This window comes from Crinia signifera, chromosome 3 (assembly GCF_055691185.1).
Source record: "Crinia signifera chromosome 3, ASM5569118v1, whole genome shotgun sequence".
NCBI classification, from domain to species: Eukaryota; Metazoa; Chordata; class Amphibia; order Anura; family Myobatrachidae; genus Crinia; species Crinia signifera.
The window spans coordinates 50,655,720-50,671,510 of NC_139219.1; the positions used below are offsets into that span (position 1 = coordinate 50,655,720).

The window sequence follows — 15,791 nt, forward strand, 5'->3', positions numbered from 1 at the left end:
CCTATTAAAAGGATCTGAAATGACAGATATATCTGGCTCAGTTGGATTTATGTTTGTGAATATTTGTATATATACAGTATACACCAGTGTTTTTATGTTACACAATTACAGAGTCTAATGGTGATTGGAAATAGTATTTTTGGCATTCTATTAACCCTTTGAGTGCCAACGTTGCTGTGAGCTATTCTCAATATATCCATTAAAAATGTCAGCCCGGCTCACAGCGACTGTTTTTTTTTTTTTTTGGGTGCATTGTTTAACTATACTTCATTTAAATGACTTTAAAAGACAAAGAATCGTGCGCAGTACCTATAATACACACCACAAGTATAAAAAGATTATTCCTAAACCCTCAAATTCTTGAATTTGCTGCTCCAAAAAAAATATAGATAATTACTTGGCAAAACTAAAATAATAATAAATTTAAGAGAGCAATTTATTAAACCTAAAAGTGCACCAATAAATGCCCTAGTCAAGCATGTATTAGTGCACTTTTATGTTTAATCGATTCTGATTAACATTTATTACTTGAATTTGCTCTCTCAATTTATTATTGTTTTATACTTGGCTGTATTTGTATTTATACTAAAAGAACAATCGCTGGGAGCGACGCTGATAATTTTAGCAGACATTTTGAGGATCGCTCACAGCAACGTTGGCACTCAAAGGGTTAAATAACAATAGCTATCCAGGGGCAAACGCAGGATTTTCAGAAGGGGGTTCTCAGAGAGGGGCGGAGAAAAGCACGGAGATGGACACTTAGGTGACCCAGTATATGCCGGGTCAGTTAAAGTATTATAGATAGACCAAATGTATAATAATAAATATATATATATATATCGAGAAAAAGAAGGCCACACAATGCGCTCAGTGAATTTAGTTAAGCAGCAACCCTGAGGGGGTCCCCTGTTAGATAGGACCCAGTATAGAAATAGAGAGAAAAGGGGTTTTCAGGGTGCGCTAGGACCTTTCAATTATTTAAGACAGTATGGTTTAAAATAGGAAAAATTTAATAAACATTTGCTCACAGAGCATAGCAGTATAAACAAAGGTCGAATTGATACACTTTACAATGTATAAAATGACATAAACACAATTCAGGTCAACAGTCGAAATGCGCCCAATAGGCCCAACGCGTTTCGTCGTGAACACGACTTCCTCAGGGGCACAATACAACAGTAGGCAACGATGGTCACACTGTGAATTACAGTAAATACAAATAAATACAATGTCCATAAATTGGATAAAAACAAATAATAAGAAGAGGGGGTACTCTTTACCTAGAACGGCGCCCGCGATTAGAATCGCGGGCGTCGGGGGTAAAAAATCGCGGGCATCGCGGGTAAATCGCGGGTACATAAAAATCGTGTACCCGCGATGACCGCGATTTTCCCATAGGGAACAATGTTAAAAAGCCTGATTGACCGCGATTTTACTTTAAATCTTAAATGTCACCCCAATTTTTGTACGCCACCCCACGATCCACGCCAACCCGAAGCGTGGCGAGCGCAGCGAGCCCGCGAGGGGCGGCGGTACGCGTCCTCCGACCTTTTCATGCCCTACTATCCACGTCGGCGTGGAGTTGAGAATAGAATAGTGTGGCGAGCGCAGCGAGCCACCGAGCCCGAAGCGTGGCGAGCGGACGCGGATACCTTCACAGTTATACGCGTCCCCTCGCGGGCTTCACAGGTATCCGTGGCGAAAAGCGGACACCTGTGAAGCCCGCGAGGGGACGCGTTTACCTGTGAAGGTATCCGCTGCGCTCGCCACGCTTCGGGCTCGGTGGCTCGCTACGCTCGCCACACTATTCTATTCTCAACTCCACGCCGACGTGGATAGTAGGGCATGAAAAGGTCGGAGGACGCGTACCGCCGCCCCATTTGCGGGCTCGCTGCGCTCACCACGCTTCGGGTTGGCGTGGATCGTGGGGTGGCGTACAAAAATTGGGGGGACATTTAAGGGTTAATTGTGCCTATTTGGGCTCTGTAGCCCATTTAACATTGATTCCTATGGGAAAATCGCGGGCATTGAGGCATTGAATGCAAAATCGCGGTCAATCAGGCTTTTTAACATTGTTCCCTATGGGAAAATCGCGGTGATCGCGGGCATCGCGTCGCGGCCGTTTATGTACTGCCCGCGATGCCGCGATCACCGCGATGGGCGCCGTTCTAGGTAAAGAGTACCGAAGAGGGTAATAGGTTGAGCAGGTGTAAGAAAAGGGAGAAGGAAAACGATTAAATATTGGTCCTTTGGATCACATACCAGTCAAACCCTAAACCATTGACTGGTATGTGATCCAAAGGACCAATATTTAATCGTTTTCCTTCTCCCTTTTCTTACACCTGCTCAACCTATTACCCTCTTCTTATTATTTGTTTTTATCCAATTTATGGACATTGTATTTATTTGTATTTACTGTAATTCACAGTGTGACCATCGTTGCCTACTGTTGTATTGTGCCCCTGAGGAAGTCGTGTTCACGACGAAACGCGTTGGGCCTATTGGGCGCATTTCGACTGTTGACCTGAATTGTGTTTATGTCATTTTATACATTGTAAAGTGTATCAATTCGACCTTTGTTTATACTGCTATGCTCTGTGAGCAAATGTTTATTAAATTTTTCCTATTTTAAACCATACTGTCTTAAATAATTGAAAGGTCCTAGCGCACCCTGAAAACCCCTTTTCTCTCTCTCTCTCTCTCTCTCTCTCTATATATATATATATATATATATATATATATATATATATATATATCTATCATACTAGCAGTGTAGACCCCTGGGCATAGCAATGTATTGGGGCCCCTACCTATCCTCCAGCGGTGGGGGTGGGGGGGGCTGTGCTATGAGCGGAAGCTTAGATGTCCCGCGGTCGGTAGGGGGTATTATATCAACCGCTCAGCATGTAGGGCCTGGATCAGTAATTTCCACTAATTACCCCTTTACTGCACAGATGGTGGGAGAAGGGGGCATTGGGCTGAATGAAGGGGTCCTGAAACATAACTCACCAGGCACGTCACTGCACACCTCCTCTATGTTTAGGCAATACGTGTTCTTGCTAATCTAGGTGGGTGGTTCTTCCAGATATAGTTCATCAACAATGCTTGGCATTTTACCATATACTGGCGAGGGATAGAATATGGGATCGTCCGAAAAAGATACATTAGTTTAGGAAGTACCATCATTTTAAATGCTGACAGTCTGCCTAGCCATGATACTTCGTAGGCTAACCATGATTTAATTTATTATTATTATTATTATTATCGTTTATTTATATGGCGCAACAAAGGTTCTGCAGCGCCTAACAATACATAAATGGAGCAAAAACAGATAACAAATTACAGTACAAGACAATTTAGGGTGGCAGAGGTTTATATATTCTAAGAAAGGCACATGAGGAGAGAGGGCCCTGCTCGTGAGAGCTTACATTCTAAAAGGGAGGGTTAGACAGACCGGGGTGACACAGAAGGGCACCATCCACGCCTGCCTATAAAACATCTTTGGCAAGGTTGCACTGACAACTATTGCTCATAAACAGATGAAATGGAGCCTTTACAAGGTTCTGAAATGACAGATGTAGATATTTCTAGTTGAGTCAAATTTATGTTGATGAATGATATTTGTATATACATACACCAGTGTTTCTATGTTACACAATTACAGAGAGACTAATGTTGATGGAAATAGTACTTTTTGCACTCGACTTAAATAACAGGCTTTTTGCCTTGTCATATGGTGTTTTTAGGATAACAGCAAAAGGTTAGAGATAAGTTGTTTTTTTGTTTGTTTTTACTATTTTCAATACAGCACTATATGCAATGAACCTGTAGTATAATTTAAATAGCATATCCGTATGGTAGGGGCAGGGCTATTTTTCAGCAGGCTCCAGCAGGAACTGAGGCCCTTATACTAGTTCACTATTTCTGACAAAATATTTCTTAGATGGACAAAACCATGTGCACTGCAGGTGAGGCAGGTGTTACTTGTGCAGAGATAATTGGATTTGGGTGGGGTTTTACACCTGCCTCACCTGCAGTGCACATGGTTTTGTCCATCTAAGAAATATTTTGTCAGAAATAGTGAACTAGTATAAGGGCCACAGTTCCTGCTGGAGCCTGCTGAAAAATAGCCCTGGGTAGGGGTAAGGGGCTCTTCCACTGACCATCTCCATTATACTGTGTTCTACATACAAGCAGCAACAAGAGTCCTTAATGTTAACAGTGCAAAGTGCCAATGCAATATATATGCCTGTCCGAAGCATATATACAGTTGTGTGTTGTACAGTACTAGTTAAAAGCCTGTCAATGTCAGTTTTTAGCCCAAAAACTACATCCCAGTCCCTATCTGCTCCTACCTCCAATCTCTGTCTTCACAGCTCCTTCCCTCCATATGCAGCATGTTTGAAACAGATCAGAGTCCCTGCAAAAATTGCTTTCACTTCACTTGGCCTGTCGAATGGCCTCTAGTGGTCAATGGTTGTACTTTACTAATAGATAGAAGAAGGACTATGCTTCACCTCAGCAAAGTGGAGAGAGGACCTTTGGGCCACCCTGAAAACCTACACAATTGTGCTCCCTTCAAGCGGTTTCAGGGGCACCATACCACCTGAGAGGAGTTTTTGGGCCACCCAAATCCAACATCCTAATTAGCTCACAGACACCTCCAGCGGCATCACACTCGGAGACCGTAGGAATAGTGAGGACCTGTGAACATTTCCCCATTCTCTCTATACATGGACATTGAGCCATCGTCCAGATGTGCTTACCCTTTGAGCCTTTGCTATACCATTTTATTCCAGGAGTGAGCAATCCAATCAGCTTTTTATTATATTGATGTATTATTGTATTAATTGGGTTTCTTTTTTACATAAATATTATTACATTTAATTGACTGTGTGTCATTCATTATAGGAGAGAGGCACTGTTCTCCAATATATTCTTTTTTCTTGCTATCTCGTTTTTAGGGCCTGACTGACCCTAAACAGAACAGCGGCCTCCATTGGGGGATTAGCTCATATATAGGGGGCCCTTGTCTTGACCTCTAGTAGAATAAGACCTTTTCTTTCCATTAGCGAGCAATGGGGCCACATTCGACCCCACCACCACGCCTTGCTGTCTGCAGTGTTATTCTAGCACCCACTATATTTGAGAACCCATGCAGTTCCTCTTCCCTGCCTGGGGTGTCACTGTCTGCTCTGGTGTTTCTAGCACAGGTCTGGTTTGCATAGAAGTGCTGATATACAGACCACACAGTGCTAGAAGCACCACAGCAGACAGCGACACACCAGGCATGGAAGAGGAACTGCATGGGTTTTCAAATATGGCGGGTGCTAGAATGAACACTAGTCTGAAGTTAGAAAGAGCAGTCACAATAGAAGTAATTTTTACTCCATGCCAAATCTAGCAGAGCCAGAAAAAAAATACAAATCGAGACCCACATGTTTTGCATTGTTAGTGAGCAATCTTCTCACTGCCTGCGCTCGGACTTGATGTGGAATGCAGATATACAGGCTGCATACGTCATTTGTTATTAATAGACAAGATGAAGGTAAATGTCCCAACTTCTGTAGTGCCACCAGTAGAGCTGTGGTATCCTTAAAGAAAGTTGGTTCTGATTTGTATCGCTGGCTGAAGGTATTCATGATCCAGGTAGGCCGGCACCTACTGAAAGATCGATCCCCTTGCCAAGATGATCGGTCTACCTGGGGGTTTGGTAGAATGTTTGTGTTTCTTCGGGATTGTGTATAAGACGGGTTTAATGGGAAAGGCTGTGGTTAAAAATCCTTTGCAGGATTCCGTAATAAAACCCTCCTGAACTCCCTCACTTAACAACTCGTCCAGCTTTCTTTTAAATGTAGCTGTAGGATTTCGTGTTCATTTTCTATATGTGGATCCATCAACAAATTGACGACAAATTTGCTCTCAATAGTCAGATATATTTTGGATGACAATTGAGCCCCCTTTATCAGATTGTTGGATTATGAGATCTTTGTATGTTGATAGATCTTTCAACCCTTTACGTTCCTGGAATGTCATGTTCCGGTGTATTAGAGAAATGGACCCTATGGGGGAAATTTACTAAAGGAAATTTGTAAAAAATAGGTGTATTTGTATCCAGAAATACACTTATTTTTGACATTTACTATCCGGAAAATACGGCAATTCGTAGTCGTATTGATGTGCTATCAATATGAATACGAATTGCCGTATTTTCGGTATAGTAAATGTCAAAAATAAGTGTATTTCTGGATACAAATACACCTATTTTTTACAAATTTCCTTTAGTAAATTTCCCCCTTTATTACTGGACACCTCGTTATCCAGTAACCGTGTGAATGTTTTTAATGACGGATTATAGCCGATTAGATCAAACATCGAAGGTGGTTTGAATTTAGCAAGGTGTGATGGAACCATTGCTATAGACTATTCTTGACTTGTTCTCTGAGCTTGATCTTTCTATTTAATTGGAACAATTCGATCTTAGATTGTAAAGGGTCTACAGACCAATTGGGAATGAATGCTAGGCCTTTTTGAAGTACCCTGATTTCGTCCCCTGTGAGTATTATTGACGACAGGTTAAGACTTAAGTACTGCAGGGCTTGGGTGTTTTTCTTGCTTGCTTTTTTTTCCTGGAGGTTTTGCTTTGCCCTCCTTGTGCAGTTGTGCCCCATGCCATCGATTTGGGCCCTGGTGCAAACCCCTAAGGGGCGAGGACCAGAGATGTCTCTCCTGTCCGCCCAGTCACTGTCGCTGCTGGTTTTGGCCAAGTCTGTTTAATTTTATCCTGAAAAGGGGACGATTGTCATTGCTGGGGTATGCCCCCATAAACCACCAGTAGACTTGTTGGTGCTTGTAGTCCCTTTTTGAACTGAAGTTCCTCTTTTTGTATCTATCAATGTCCTTATTTAATTTAGAGACCCAACCTGAGGTAGTATCTGCCACCAGTTTTGGCATGTGTAAATTGTCATAAGCCTCAGTTTTGAGTTTTACTGCATCCAGTTCTTTCTTGGATTCCTCAATTATCAGTAATAGAAGATCAAATAAGCACTTGTTAAGGTCCATTTGACGCATTATATCGTCTGATCGGAACATTTTTAATTCTGAATTCCCATAGGATTTTCTTGTCTCTAAAGTAGTTGGACAATATTAACCCATGATAGGAAAAATCAAGCTCACATTTTTTTTCAATTTAACTAACTCCTGGTAAATTTCCTTGAGATTTTCTTTACCTTCAAGTTGATCCACATCCTCCGAAAACAGGATCCCCTCTGCTTTTATAGGTTGAACTCGATGGACATAGGACCTTATTCTGGTTCACTCGCAAAGGCAAATTCCTTCTCAAATGGAAAAAACCATGTGCACTGTAAGGGGATGTAACATGTGCAGAGAGATTTAGATTTGGGTGAGTTATTTTGTTTCTGTGCAGGGAAAATATTGGCTGCTTTATTTTAACACTGCAATATAGATCTCACTTTAACGTAAAACCCCACCCAAATCTAACACTCTCTGCCCAAGTTACATCTGCCCCACCTGCAGTGCACATGGTTTTGTCCATTTGAGAAGCAATTTGTCTTTGTGAGTGAACCAGAATAATGGCCATACTGTCGGTCTTTTCTCAACATGTACTATGAACACTGCCCTAAAACCCGGTAGTTCCCATTTTAAAACCTGCTCTCTATACAGATTGGATTGCCGGTCAGTTGACACAGGTTTTTCCTCAGTGACCCTTTTTTCACTTTAGGGTCGACCTGGCAATACCCGGGTTATTTGGGCAGTGTAACAGCAGCAGCATTGGTTCGGGTTGTACATCTCTAATGTTCTTTATTGCTATGGAAACAATATCAGCTTTGTTTTAACATTTTTAAATCAGGCCCTTATAATAAATTATAATACAGCAGACTCTAACGCTGGCTTAACGCTACAGAAACGCAAACCGTGACCGTTCAAGAAAAACAAACGTATGAATATTTTCCTATACAGCCCTCCCATGCAATCTCTCCACAAGCCCATGGCCTGAATAGCTATGTCTTTTTGAATGGAATGGTCTCTCATGTCACTTAACAGAACAGCTTCAAGTGTTTAGTGTGTGTGTGGATGTCCATGGAATCGTGCAGCAGTTACTATGAGGCCTTGGTGGTTACATTCCTCATATGCTGTGTTGTGTAAACTCTCCCATTGAGACTAGAGTTGCATAAGCCTCCCCATTCATCACTTAGCAAATCACAGAGCAGGGATGTGACTCACACTGCAGGACACCCCTCCTTATTGGCCCCAAATTCACAGCCTGGCCTACTGTTGTATAAGTCCTGTTGTTGTAGATAAACGTGACTGTTCCTGATTCCTGCAGCCTGCTGCTCAGACAAGTAAGCAGAGTACTAAACAAGAACTGTAAGTACAGAGCTTTCAGAGTAGAATACTCCTGCATGTACTACTTGCCTACCTGACCCTCTCCTTCAGGTAGAACATGCTCTGTTCCTGGGCTTCCCTGGTAATGTATGATTGCCATCACCTGTGGGGAGCTAGGTAATAGATAAGAAAGGTTACATTTATTTATTTACAGTTTCTTATATAGCGCAGCAGTGATAAAACAAACTGGGTAACAACAGACAGAGTTGGAGGTAGGAGAGCCCTGCTGCAAGCTTACAATCTATAGCAGGGCTGGGCAATTGCGGCCCTCCAGATGTTGAACTACACATCCCAGCATGCCTTGCATCCGTTTCAGCATGGCCACATAGCAAAACTAATGCAAAGCATCCTGAGATGTGTAGTTCCTCAACATCTGGAGGGCCGCAATTGCCCAGCCCTGATCTCTAGGGATATAGGAGGGAAACACAAGGACAGGCACCAGTAATAGCATAGCAGTCCCACCAAGTTACAAGTCCAGAAGGGAAGCTATATAATACATAAGTGCCTCAGAGGGTTATGCGTGTAGAACTTAGATATGATAGGCTTGCCTGAAGAGGTGCGTTTTCAGGGAACGCGTAAAATTTTGGAGGCTAGTGGAGAGTCCGATGAAAGTCCTGTAACAGTGAATGTGAGCTAGTGATCCATGCAGAAGAGACGCAGGTGTTTTGTAGAGCGGAGTGGTGGAGATGGGAGATATTTTGTGATCAGTAAGGAGATATATGCTGGTGCAGTATGGTTAATAGCTTTATATGCGAGTAGAAGTGTTTTATATTGAATACAGTAGATACATGTGGTTTAACTTCTATATAATGTGTAATCAGTATAGCAGAACATAAATTATACCTCCCAACATGACCCTCTCCAGGAGGGACACCATGCTCTGTTCCTGGACTTCTCTCTTGATGTATGATTGCCATCACCTGTGTTGAACAGGTTAATTGAAAAGAAAGGTGTTCCACAGGCGATGGTAATCATACATTAGAGGGAAGTCAGAAACAGAGCATTGTGTCCCTCCTGGAATCGGTCCTGTTGGGAGGTATGCGTAAACTATTATCTCATTTGAGTTTTCAGGTGACATATATGTTATGCTGGCCATACACTCGGACAACTTAACCCCACTAAGAAGTTGCCTGTGACCTTCCCCGGTGGCAGGTTCGTATGCGGTACTTTTGCATAAGACATATCGCATACGACATACCTCCCAACATGACCCTCTCCAGGAGGGACAAAATGCTCTGTTTCTGGACTTCTCTCTTAATGTATGATTGCTATCACCTGTGTGGAAACACCTTTCTTGCCTATTTACCTGTTTAAAACAGGTGACAGCAATCATATATTAAGAGGGAAGTCCAGAAACAGAGCATTGTGTCCCTCCTGGAATCGGTCCTGTTGGGAGGTATGCGTAAACTATTATCTCAGTTGAGTTCTCAGGTGACATATGTGTTATGCTGGCCGGAATCGGTACATCTGTCAGAATGAACTTAGGTCTACAGTCATTAGGTCGACCCCACTAGGTCGACTGGCAGGAAGGTCGACATGGGCCAAGGTCGATATGACTTAAGGTCGAATTTGCATAAAGGTCGACATGATCAAGGTTGACTGGTCATAAGGTCGACATGGGTTTTTCACGGGTTTTTTTTTTTATCCGAATGTCGACACAGTCGACATGGACACCGTTGGCAATGAAAATCGGAGCCTCGCATCGCTCGCAATGCTTCGGGCATGGTGGCTCGCTTCGCTCGCCACAGCTTTAATAACCTCCTCCACGCCCTAGTGGATGGTAGGGCATGAAATACCGCATGTCGGCTCAAAAAACAGTGAAAAACCCCATGTCGACCTTATGACCAGTCGGCCTTCCTCATGTCGACCTTTATGCAAATTCAACCTTAAGTCATGTCGACCTTGGCCCATGTCGACCTTAAGTCAAGTCGGCCTTCCTGCCAGTCGACCTAGTGGGGTCGACCTAATGACTGCAGACCTAAGTTCATTCTAATAGATGACCGCATCCCGGTACTTTTGTATAAGACATATCGCATACGATCCCAGCCGAACATTCCTTGCTTAGCTGTTGCTTCTGCAGTTGCTCCAACTCGCATGCAGGCTCCGAAGCAATGCGCACAGGACCGCGCTGCGCATCGGACCAGCTGTAAAATACATGCAATTTGCTTTTTATATGATTTGCAATCGCATACAAAGTGGGCAAATTGCATGTATATCGCATATCGTATGGGGGCCTTTACCTATCTATGCAATCTTTTGGTCATAAGCTATGTTTTATCTAGAATTATACTTCTTTCTCCTGCTATTGAGTAACACTGTAATTTATGTTTTGTTTCTTCATTGTCTTGCTATTCTGTATATTATATAATATCTCTCTGTTCCTCACAGATACTTGGTGCAGTACTCTGCATTCCCATCACTGTTGGCCCAGCGCACGGATTTGCATAGTTTTATTAGTACAATATAAGCTACTGCACAGACTTAACTAGGACAACGTCTCAGCTGAGGTTACCAGACATTTATGCAATTGCACCTATTTTAGCATGTTATATGTACTTAATAAATGGTTATTAATATTTTTAAATATAAACCTTGTTCTACCATCAATTCAGCGCAATCTACACCCACACATTTATGCCACACACACCATTTTACACCATCTTATGTGACCGTGTTGTTGATACTCATGTTGGTGGGCTGTGCCCACACTTTGAGGCTCAGGCTGAGTTGGACGTTGGCCTGATAGCCTGTTTGCTTAGCATGGAATGTGCAAATGTAACAACCTTAAATAGCTGCAGATTGCCGCATACACCCCTGTCAGTAGCGGATGCCTGAAGGATGATGAGGATACACCCTGATTATAGAGATGTGTGGATCCCTGTCTTTTGGTACTGGGAAAACCACCCTTTTGGTTCTGATTCGATATTTGTTTTTTTGGGGGGCGTGGGGGGGGGGGGGTTGGATTTGCGACAGTCCCGTCCCCCCTAATGGTGGCCCTGAGCCCCACATGACTGGCTGCATAGACAGTGCCAGGGTGTATGGTTTAGGGATGGCCATCAATGTTTTGAAATCATTGATGGTTCATGGCCAATGTTGAATACTTTTGCCATCAAGAACCAGATGGTTTCCCTTTTCTTTTTTTTTTCCTGTGTCAGGACAGAGAGCATAGCTTTGCCCCTACATTCAAATTGGGCCACGGGCCATTCAGTCAAAGATAATGGATAACCAACGATGGCTAAAACTATAGATCAGTGGTCAGGGAACTCGGTCCTCATTACCCCACACAGTGCATGTTTTGCTGGTAACCCAGCAGGTGCACAGGTGTACTAATTACTCAGACACATTTTATAAGGTCCGCAGGTGGAGTTAATTATTTCACTTGTGATTCTGTGAGGAGACCTGCAAAACATGCACTGCGTGGGGTAATGAGGACCAAGTTCCCTGACCACTGCTAGAGATAGGTTACCCATAACATTGTTTACGTCTATCGATGGTTTGTTGCAGAATCGCCATCGATGGCAACCAACGATGGCGACTGCAGCAAAAGGTTTGTAAAAAGTTTCAAATAGGACAGGTCTGGCAATACTGTAATTCTCTAGCTACACATCCCAGCATGCCTTGCCACAGTATTTGCATTCCCTAGCAGCAAAACTGTGGCAGGGCATGCTGGAACTTATAGTTTCAAAGCAGCTGGAGAGCCACCGCAGGCCTCAAGTACAGTAGGTTGTATTGAAGCTTTTTTGGGGGGTTTATTTCACAGTTATGTTAATTGTAGTAGCAACCACTGACCATCGTTTTCTTCTCTTTTTTTCACCAGATTTAAAAATGTATGAACACAGTATATTCAAACTAATCCTGATTCTCCTCACTGTTGCTGTCTATGTTGTTATGGTGGCATTCAATGCTGGAGCTGGCTCTGGGTTAATGAAAGGTAAAGGAATGTGATGGTTGCTTGTTTGCAGGCCCTGGACAAAGGGAAGCACTGGGGCCTCTCTGCATGCTTTTATACAGTCCATTGCTGTCGGCACTCTGATTGGTGGATAGCTCCAGCAATCCACCAATCAGCATGCTGATGTCCATTCACGGTCGGGATGCAGGCTGGGAGGAAGGTATAGAATGCTGCCTGTGTAATCCACAATCAAAGCAGCATTTTTCTCTGTGTCTGTCAGCCATATCCACTAAGCTTCAAAAGTGATAAAATGGAGAATGATAAACAGCCAGCCAATCAGCTCCTACCTGACATTTTCCAAGCAGAGCCTGTGGCATGACAGGTAGAAGCTGATTGGCTGGCTGTTGATCACTCTCCATTTTATCACTTTTGAAGCTTAGTACATCTGACACTCTGTCAGTTTCCCTAAGCATGGAGCAAATGTCCACACACTCCATGCTCTGTGCGTGGGGCTACCGGCTGAGAAGCAGCAAAAGATGCTCCCTGACCGTTCTGATTGTGGATTACATATAGTCAGAGCTACCGGGCCGCATTCTCTACCTGTCTTGCATAAGCTTAGGAGGCTCCAACTCGTACCTGCCTGACAGTCCCTAGAATGTGGGCTTTTGGGTCAGTGGATTACAATTATCTGGTATATGAAAACTTGAAACATTCATTAATTATAATACTTAATTTTGAATGTGTGTCTGTGGCCCTCATTGCGGTTGGCTCGGAATGCAGCGGTTGTTTGAGCCATGTAACGCAGCCCACTACACACAGAATGTCTCCGCAGCACTGTGATTGGATGTTTTGCATAAACATCCATTCACAGGCTTGTGTGCGGGCCCAAAATCATTTGATGGTGATTTAGAATAGCAGCTACCTGCTCCGAGAACAGGGCGGGCAGTTGACTTCCGGCGACTCTGGCCGCCCCCAATCCCATAGGGATGCCCGGCGTTTTCTTGGAAGCTCAGGGTGTTCGCATGCAGGCGCCCCCTGCCTACCTCCTACACGCCCCACACTTTGCGAGCACTCCGGAGACTACGCAAGTCTCCGAAGGCGCCCGCATTGAAGCCCTGCACATGCGCATTAGCGAATATGCGCAGAGCTTCAACGTTGAACAAACATACGGGTGAGTTCGCTAACCTGAATGAGGACCTGTGTGTGTCTGTATCAAAAAATAGCAAACCTTTCTTAGTAATAAGTTGGCATTTACAAGAGGAAGTTGGAGCACTGTACGGATTGTGGTCCAGAAATATGTTTGACCTTGTATTGGTAAACTAATGATATACTGTATATTTAAAAAAAAAAGGACCAAAACATTTCCCTTATACTGTGCATGTAAATGTCTTTGTACAATGGTATTTCCTCTTTACAGGAATATTCACACAGGCAGTGGGAAATATCTCCAATAAATTCAATACCAATTTTACACCATCTGGATGGACGTTCATGATCTGGAATGTGATATATGCCTGGCAGTTTCTTTGGCTTGGTTACGTCCTCTCTGGGCTCTGCAGAAGGTAATTATGATAACGACGTCGGTCTCTAACGTTACTGTACACCGCAAACCATTGTGTTGCATAATTACCAGGAAACGCCCAACGGTGGTGCTGGACTGGGCTAGCCAAGCCATCGGCGGATAAGTTACTGGAAGATTTATACTGTACAGTAATCTACAGGATTACATTGTTTGGTTAATAGGGCAGTTATAAGATCTGTGTCACCATATTTTGCAGACATTGAGAATGTTGACAGGACTATTTTACCCTAGTCCGAACTTAACCGGAATCTAATGCTGTGTACACATGGTGCGATTCAGGATCACTTTCTGTTAGATTTGGACTATAAAGTTCAATTCAAATAGAATGTGACCCTAAATTGCACATGGACAGTTGCGTTCGATGCAGAAGCACAGCCCTGCGGTATTGGGATCGAAAGTAGAAATTGACTTAGCAGGAAAGTCTAGATCTGCTTTGATCTGCGAGATCAAAAGGAGGGACTGCCCCATTCACACTGATCCCGGGAAATCCCTGCAAATACATATGCATGTCATTAGAAATGGACTCCAGGGCTCTCAAAGATGACATCAGCATTTGTGAGCACAAGAAAGCTCCAATCAGCAGCTTTTTTAAAGTCCCATGTCCCCGATCCCGGGTACAGGACCATTCACACTGACCGCATCCTGGGTTGATTCAGGAATCTACCCAGGTCAGGACCTGGGTAGAAATCCCAGGATGTTCATCCTGGGATATTCTTTCACTACCCTTTCACACTGAGCTAAATCCCGGGTTGATGCGCGTCGATGTGCAAAAACCCGGGATAAAATTGCGAGTGTGAAAGGGGTATAAGTGTAGCGTGTACCCTTGCTTCGCTCCTCATGCTTCGGGCCAGGTGACAGCTTTACCAGCGTACTTTCCATTCGGACTCCACGGGGATGTTAAAGTATGAAAAAGTCTAAAAACCTAAGAAACTAAAACGTGACAAATGCATGTCGACCTTTTGTCAATGCCGACCTTTTGCATGTCAGTCTTTTGGTGTCGACCTATTAACAGTCAACCTAGACACTGAAGACCAGGCATGTCCAATCTATGGCCCTCCAGCTGTGAAACTACAAGTCCCATCATGCCTTGCCACTGTTTTGCTATTAGGCAATGCTAAAACTATGGCAAAGCATGCTGGGATGTGTAGTTTCACAGCAGCTGGAGGGCCACAGTTTGGGCATGCCTGCTGTATACCTACAGTATCAACCATATACCTGTTATGATGATGATGATGCCGGCGTCTCTAGCAGAAGACTTTATAACTATTTGCTTTACGCATGCTCTGACTACAAAAAGGGGATATCCAAAGAAGGATATAAAGAAATCTCCCGAGCGGGGCACAGCCTTCTATTGACAGAAAATAACTATAGGTCCCATAGGGTTGGACCTAGATGATACTAGACAGAACTAGTTTCTGTCTGGTATCATCTAGGTCTAACCCTATGGGACCTATCTTAACCTAATAAAGTTTAATTTCAACAGAGTTATTTTCTGTCAATAGAAGGCTGTGCCCCGCTCGGGCGATTTTTTTTTCTTTATATCCTTCTTTGGATGTCCCCTTTTTTCATCTACTTACCCTACTCCCCTGGGAGCACCTCCACAACCATACAAGTTATTTATTGATAATTTCGTTAAACGGAGTACGCCTTCTCAACCAATGTTAAATTTAGTCCTGTGCCAGGGACGGGTTTAAGGGGGCGAACGGGGAACCAGTGGAATCACTGCGGAGGGTATACTCCTCACTGCTGCCGGCTGCATCTGCACCCGCACCTACTAAGTAATGATTGTAGTGATGATGGGGATGTGATGACGCCGCCTCTCTTACCAAGTAGCTGATATAGCGGGGCTTTCTCTCCCCATCCTGCCATCCTATTGGCTGGTGGGCTGTAAATTAGGTGGTTTGTCACCATGAT

General features: G+C 43.6%; 1 protein-coding gene across 8 annotated transcripts in view; it reads left to right on the top strand.

Moving 5' to 3' along the window:
- Positions 1-15,791, top strand: part of LOC146063424 (uncharacterized) — a 55,385-nt gene that overhangs the window by 23,925 nt on the left and 15,669 nt on the right. Inside the window, exons 1-3 of one of the 8 annotated variants that reach the window (XM_083175771.1) lie at positions 8,283-8,388; positions 12,224-12,337; positions 13,713-13,857. In XM_083175771.1, the coding sequence (XP_083031897.1) occupies positions 12,232-12,337; positions 13,713-13,857 (251 nt within the window). In that variant the 5' untranslated portion in view covers positions 8,283-8,388; positions 12,224-12,231. The other 7 variants (XM_083175773.1, XM_083175777.1, XM_083175776.1 and 4 more) reach the window with 7 other exon arrangements.